The sequence below is a fragment of the Sinocyclocheilus anshuiensis genome, unplaced genomic scaffold (assembly GCF_001515605.1).
Source record: "Sinocyclocheilus anshuiensis isolate Anshui unplaced genomic scaffold, SAMN03320099.WGS_v1.1 scaffold1051, whole genome shotgun sequence".
Classification (NCBI taxonomy): Eukaryota; Metazoa; Chordata; class Actinopteri; order Cypriniformes; family Cyprinidae; genus Sinocyclocheilus; species Sinocyclocheilus anshuiensis.
In genome coordinates this window covers 1460258-1467284 of record NW_015546234.1, presented here as the reverse complement: position 1 = coordinate 1467284, position 7027 = coordinate 1460258, and the positions used below count along the sequence as shown (strand labels likewise).

The 7027-nt window shown below is 34.3% G+C and overlaps 1 protein-coding gene across 3 annotated transcripts in view; it reads right to left on the bottom strand.

Moving 5' to 3' along the window:
* LOC107701504 (low density lipoprotein receptor adapter protein 1-like) overlaps positions 1-7027 on the bottom strand; it is a 32380-nt gene that overhangs the window by 14535 nt on the left and 10818 nt on the right. For all 3 annotated transcript variants that reach the window (XM_016503536.1, XM_016503535.1, XM_016503537.1), the window contains exon 2: positions 160-302. In XM_016503536.1, coding sequence (XP_016359022.1) covers positions 160-302 — 143 coding nt within the window. The remainder of the gene's footprint in view (positions 1-159; positions 303-7027) is intronic.

Genomic DNA, 7027 nt, shown 5'->3' with positions numbered 1-7027 from the left:
TCTTTTTTTTACAGTAAAATAACAACATCATTTTATTCCACTATAAATTGTCAAAGGCACAAAAATTATGTAAGATCTTGTGCCAAATTGGATCATGATCATTCCTTACTATTCTCAATTTCTCAAGTCCTTTGACCCACTTTTACGGCGATGACTGACCGTGGCTACAATCCTCCTGATAGCAGCTGCTGCCATGTCCTCTCCTTTAGGCTGGCCAACCAGAGTCATGCCCAGATACTTCACGGTGAACACCATCCCTTCCAAGAGTGTCTCCTTGGTGTCCGTCCAGTTCTCTGGGAGCTCTACACCACAAAATAAAACATTTTCATCATTTAAAGAGTTATTTAAAAGAATAGTTCACCAAAATATGAAAACCCTGTCATTGTTTATTCACTCTCACGCTGTTTCAAACCTATATGACTATATACACACAAGGAGATGCCGAATGACACCCTCAGTCACTATATGAAAAAAAAGATGAGACTCTCTGTCTCTAATTTGCTGTCAAACATCTCATTTTGTGTTCCACAGAAGAAAGAAAGTGGTTTAAAAAATAATGACATAATTGTCATTTTTGAGTGAACTGTCTCTTGAAGAAACCAACTAAATGTTCAAGGCTTTATAAATCAAAGGCTCAAAAGAAACTGCCTGAAATGTGAATTTGTATTTATTGATTAACACTGCAGGATATCAGAAGAAAGATGCCTGGCAGCAATTATGAAAAAAAAAACTTTTTTGATGCAATAAATAACGATCAACTGGATGCAAAAGGTCCATTTGCATATAAATATAAAAATATATCCATTAAACATAGATGACAGGTTTCACACCTTTCCATTAGGAGAAGTGGGGTTCATTCCCATGTAAGGGAAAACTGCTTCCAAAACTGTGCCACAGAGTGAGCTTTAAATAGCTTTCTGGTCCCATTTGAGCCTAAAGCCCTGTAGGAGTGCAGAGCTGGATCGAAAGATATGCAGAATGAACCTGACTAGACATCCACTGTCCTGCTATTGCAATTCTGAAGAAAAATCTATATAAAGCAGGCTCTGGATTGCTGGACCTTAACCCACTGTTGTGTGAATTATTGATTATTATCCTTTCAAAATAACAAAGATCCTTTATTATTATTTTATATACTAAATTTCTTATGGAAGAAAAACCATCAGAATTGAAGGAAGAGAGCATTTAAAATAGTGCCTTCTTGATAATTCATATTCATTATGACAGGTAAGCCAAAGTTTGACTCTTTATAAAGTTCTTTTTGTGACCTGCAGTAGCTCAATAGAAAACAAAATAAGAATAAAAATAAATATAAAAAAATAATGTATAATAATAATAATAATAATGTTATTATAATTATGTTGTTTTATATACTACATTTCATATGGAATAAAAAAATCTCAGAACTGAAAACATGAAAAGAACACTTAAAATAGTGACTCCTTGATAATTCATATTCATCATGACAGGTACGTTTTTCTATTTCAGACATCAATAAACTCTTTATAAAGTTCTTCCTGTGACCTCCAGTAGTGCTATAAAAAGTTAAATAAGAAAAAAATATTTGACATGATTAATAATAAAATAATAAGAAACATGAATAAGAAAAACGTTAGAATATTGTTGTTGTTATTTTATTTTTTTTACTTTAATTACTCAATTTCTTATGCAAGAAAAACTATGAGAACTGCACAGAGTTTTTCTTGTGATCTCCAATAACTCAACAGAAAACAAAGATATTTTAAATAATATTTTACATGAATAATAATAATAATGTGTTAGAACAACAATAATAATAATGTCATTATTATTATTATATTTTATATACTAAATTTCAGAACTGCAGGAAGAGAGCATTTAAAAAAGTGCCTCCTTGATATTCATCATGACAGGTGAGCCGAGACGAAGTCTATTTTAAACATGCACTTATGGTGTGTGCCACTTTTCTTAAATTACACATACAGTAACTGATTACTTCTATGTCCCTTTGCCTAAAAAGGCAGCTATGGAGGACAGAAACTCATCTAATCTGACAGTCCCGTATCCTGCTCTGACAGCTCTGCTCAGAGCCATCTGGCCCTCCCAGCAGCACCAGCTGTTTGAGGCCAGGAAGACAATACCAGCATCATGGCTTTCTCAACTGCAAGTGAATTATTAACCTAGAGGGACACAAAATCTATCTTAGCACTCAATAAGCAGGAAAAAAAAACAACTCAATGCTCACTCAGCACCGCAGCCATCTCTAAATGACATGTTATAGCCCATTTAGGATGGGCCGTGGGGCATGGAAGCATAACAGAAGTAGCTAAAAAGCTCTAAGGGTGACTTGCTGGCATGTATAATCTCCTTGAGCTGTTGCAGCACATTTGTCGTGCTGAAATCCTAAACTGGGAATGCTGACACACACAAAACTTGGGCCACAATAAAGCTGCAACTAGAACTTGAGGGATGTACCATACGTTCAGCAGGCTGCTAAATTAATAATTGATCAGATTCGTGTTGATGCTCAAGGCCTTTGCTTAGATTAGACTGAAGTAGGACATGTTTATGTTCATAAAACTTTGCAAAGGTTATGACAATAAAGTGAAGCAAATAAAGCAAAAAGGCCATAAGGGCTGATAGTAATTGGATTTTTACTGGTTTGGCCAATGGCAGGATGATATGTGGGGGAAAAAAAACAGCCAGTATTGTTTGTTTGGTGTGAGAGTGGCATTTTTAACAGCACATAATTTGACATCTGGGTTGGTGCGTGTGTCTGCATGATAGAGTGATCCGATTTGTGCAAACGTAAAATGTGATTACCACAGATGCCGAGACGTGCCGTAACCACATTTGTGTCTGCGCTACACAAAAGCTGCATGGCATTTCTCCAGACTGATCTTGCAGTCGTGGAAAGTTCTCAGTGAGTGCTTATGCTTTTGAAGTTTTAAATCAAAAGAAATCTACCTAAATATGTTGTTTAGCATATTATTTATTTATTTATTCATTTTCAGAAGCGTTTAAATCAGTTGGGCTGAAATCTAGAATCTCCCAGCAAACATAGAACATTCCACTAACGTTACTGTGTGGTTCTTGTCTGGAAAAATGTACATGCAATGTTCTCTAATGGTTATTTTCAGGATTTTATTTTATAAACAAACATTCTCAAAATGTTGCAGAGGTTTTTGTGTGCTAACCTAATAAGGACGTATACACAACATTCTCTAATGGTTAATTTGAGGTTTTATTTTATGAACAGACTTCTCTCATGACAACTCCAAGAGAGTTTAGCATAATAATGTACATGACAATATTAATGTGTTTGGGCTTGGTGGAATAGATGCTGCGGCAGAGCAAGTACCGAGACTTTCTACTGCCAATACATCCACAGACACGCTGCTGTGAGCATGTAAGAAATACTGCTGCTGCACATTTAATGTATATGAAAATCCCCTGTGTATAACATACATGAAATCACCCTGTAGCAGATACAGGTGGAGCTGGGGAAGGTGAAGGGTTTCTGAAGTGCGCTGCAACTGCTACAGCAAGCACTAGCCAAGTATTTGAATGTTGAGCAGCAAGCTCATTGGCTTGCTGATACGAAAAGAAGCAAATCAGCTGCATGATGTGAATTTGATGTCATTATGTCAGATTGAGTTAGAACCTAAATCGAACTGCGCCATCTAGTGTTTCATGAAAGAACTTTGGATTTCGTCAATGTTGCAGGGACGTTTTTGCATATACACCATCTTTGATGGTTATTTTTAGGTTTTATTTTTATAAACACATTCTCAAAATGTTGCAGGAGGATTTTTGTGCTAATTTAATAATGTGTACAAAACATTTTAATGGTAATTCTTTTTAGGTTTTATTATATAAATAAACCTCAAAATGTTGCAGGGGAGTTTTTTTTGTGTCAGTTTAATAAAAAAAAATACACACATTTTTTTTTTATTTTATTTATTTTTTCAGGTTTTATTTTTATAAAAAAAAACATTCTCAAAATTTTGCTGGAAGGTTTTTGTGTGCTCACATAATAAGAATGTGCAGTATATACACATCTTCTTTAATGGTAATATTAGGCTTTATTTTAGGCTTTATTTATTAAAAAATGTATGTTCTCATTGACTTCCATAGTATTTTTTCGATACTATAGAAGTCAATGGAGATCATCAACTGTTTGGTTACCCACATTCTTTAAAATATCTTTGTTTATGTTCAGCAGAAGTAAAAAAAAAAAAAAAACGCATGCAGTTTCGGAACAACTTGAAGGTTTGTAAATTATGACAGAATTTTCATTTTTGAGTGAACTGTCCCTTTAACTTTCTTAAGGGTGATCATTTTGTTTTTCTTAAGGACCTAAGAGTGTATTCCCTGAGCCCATGGATGCCTTAAACTGTGGCACTGAAGGAAAGCAAGTGAGACGGTCAGTCACAGATCTATTTACATATGAATACTACATACTTAATGGTCTCATTTACACTCAAAAGTCACATGAATACTCAAGCATGCTGAATCCCAGTAAATATAATGACTGCATTTACATGATGAGATGATTAATTAAAACATGAGTTCACACATGGACACACTTGCAGGACAGTTGCCCATGGCAACGAGTAAATCAAATGCCTAGATTCCTGGAATGATTCTGCACTAGCATTTTTATGCACCACGTACATATTGTTGAATATAAAATACCTCATACTTGAATGGTTTGAGCCATCTAAGAAAAATAAACTGTTTTACTTTGTGCTGACAGCAGTTGAATAAAAGGCCTCTGATCTCTGCTCTGCTATTTGGTGTCTAAATAATGAGTGTTGGGAAGAATCTAGGACATTACCTTGACAGAATATAGGACATGATACGGCAGAGAAGGAAGGAAGAGGAGTTTGGGAATAGAACAGATTCCATCAGCCCATAAGTGTACACACTAAAAACTGAAGGGGCTGTAAAAATAACTGAAGAAGCTTTATGGGATGGTACTTGAGTTGGCTATATGAGTGATAACAAAAAGTCTTAGTATTTCTTTAAGTTATTGGTGTACTCAAACATATCAAGCCGTAAAACGCTGATTCTATTTAGAACCTTTATTTCTAAGAGTGAAAATGGCTGTTCAATTACATGTGCACTGCTGAGGAGAAATTACAGGAAGGTGTCAATATTTAATTTTGTGTTCTTAGAGCCAGAGCTGTTTGAGCTGTGTTGAACATGCCATATATTCATCACATTTCTCTGCTCAGGACAACCACGCTAGTGTCAGACCATGCTCCGTTGCCTAGCAACAAAAGTCACTGGGCATGAGACAGTCCTACAATGGGGGGATGTTAGGATTTAAACATCAGCAGTCACAATAACACACACTAAACTCAGAGAAAGAATTATAATCACTGAATTCTGAATATAAATAAATATATATTTAAAAAAAGTGCATACATACATAGATACACACATAAATGTATTTACAATATTCTCTATACACAAAATTGTTAAAATAAAATTAACAAAAATGGTGAATGCAAGTTGTTTGAATGAAAGTTATTTTATCATGATGGTGATTGCAAAACAAAAAAACAAAAAACATTTTATTATTTTAACAATTTCCGAAGAGGCCTTATTTAAAAAATATATACAGGTGCATCTCAATAAATTAGAATGTCGTGGAAAAGTTCATTTATTTCAGTAATTCAACTCAAATTGTGAAACTCGTGTATTAAATAAATTCATGCCACAAACTGATCACCTCCATGCCATGCCGAATTGAGGCAGTAATTAAAGCAAAAGGAGCCCCTACCAAGTATTGAGTACATGTACAGTAAATGAACATACTTTCCAGAAGGCCAACAATTCACTAAAAATGTTTTTTTTATTGGTCTTATGAAGTATTTTAATTTGTTGAGATGGTGAATTGGTGGGTTTTTGTTAAATGTGAGCCAAAATCATCACAATTAAAAGAACCAAAGATTTAAACTAAGTCAGTCTGTGTGCACTGAATTTATTTAATACACGAGTTTCACAATTTGAGTTGAATTACTGAAATAAATGAACTTTTCCACGACATTCTAATTTATTGAGATGCACCTGTATATATTATAACTGAAATAGAGTTACAAAGTTACATTAAGGCCCACCTTTTTTATTTTTATTTATTTATATTATATCAATGCAACTGAATATAATTATTCAAACACCTGGTTATTTGAAAATAACCCTCAGTCATCTCAGTTCACAGTTTCTTTTACCCTGAACTGTTTGCAGTCTGCAGAGGCCTGTAGTTAGGAGTGTTATCCCTCATATTCATGACAGCATGAATGGAATTAATGAACAGAAAGCGAGGTCTGTCTTACAGTATGACTGAAAGACAACATCTCCTGCCTTAAGGCGACAAGGGGAATTTTCTTCCAAATCTGAATGAATTAATGACTTTGCTCGACTTGCCAACCAATGGGAACTAACACAAGTGGGCTGCCTTATCAACATAGAACATACATTTATTTACAATGACATTTTTAACATTTTTGTGATAAAATGGCAGACTCCTTTGCCTTACTAAAGCTAATTTCAAAGCTATTTTACACATAATAATTGATATTATATTAATAATTAAGAATCAATATAGCCTGTGGGAAAAAACTGTTCTTGTGCCTGGCTGTTCTGGTGGTCAGTGCTCTGTAGCACCGACCAGAAGGCAAGGCATCATTTGACAAAATTACCGCATGATTGGAAATGACACATAAAAATATTCTGTACACATTACTTACCTTGATTTTTTTCTAGTTTTCTTCACATCACATATCAAGTAAACTAACTTTCAAAAAGTGTCCAAGCTTTAGTAATGATCTGCATGAATTATAATTTACTGCTGCTACAAAATAAGCCATTTTTCCTTCTCAACTTTTACTAAATGTTCACAACAAAGCGTAAACATTTATCATACAGATGTTTTCACCACAAATCCTCATACATAAAAATGTGGATTATTTGCTTTTTTGATCTCAAAGTAATGCAAATGCAATGCAAAATGTTTCTTTCTCAAAATCACAGAAGCTTT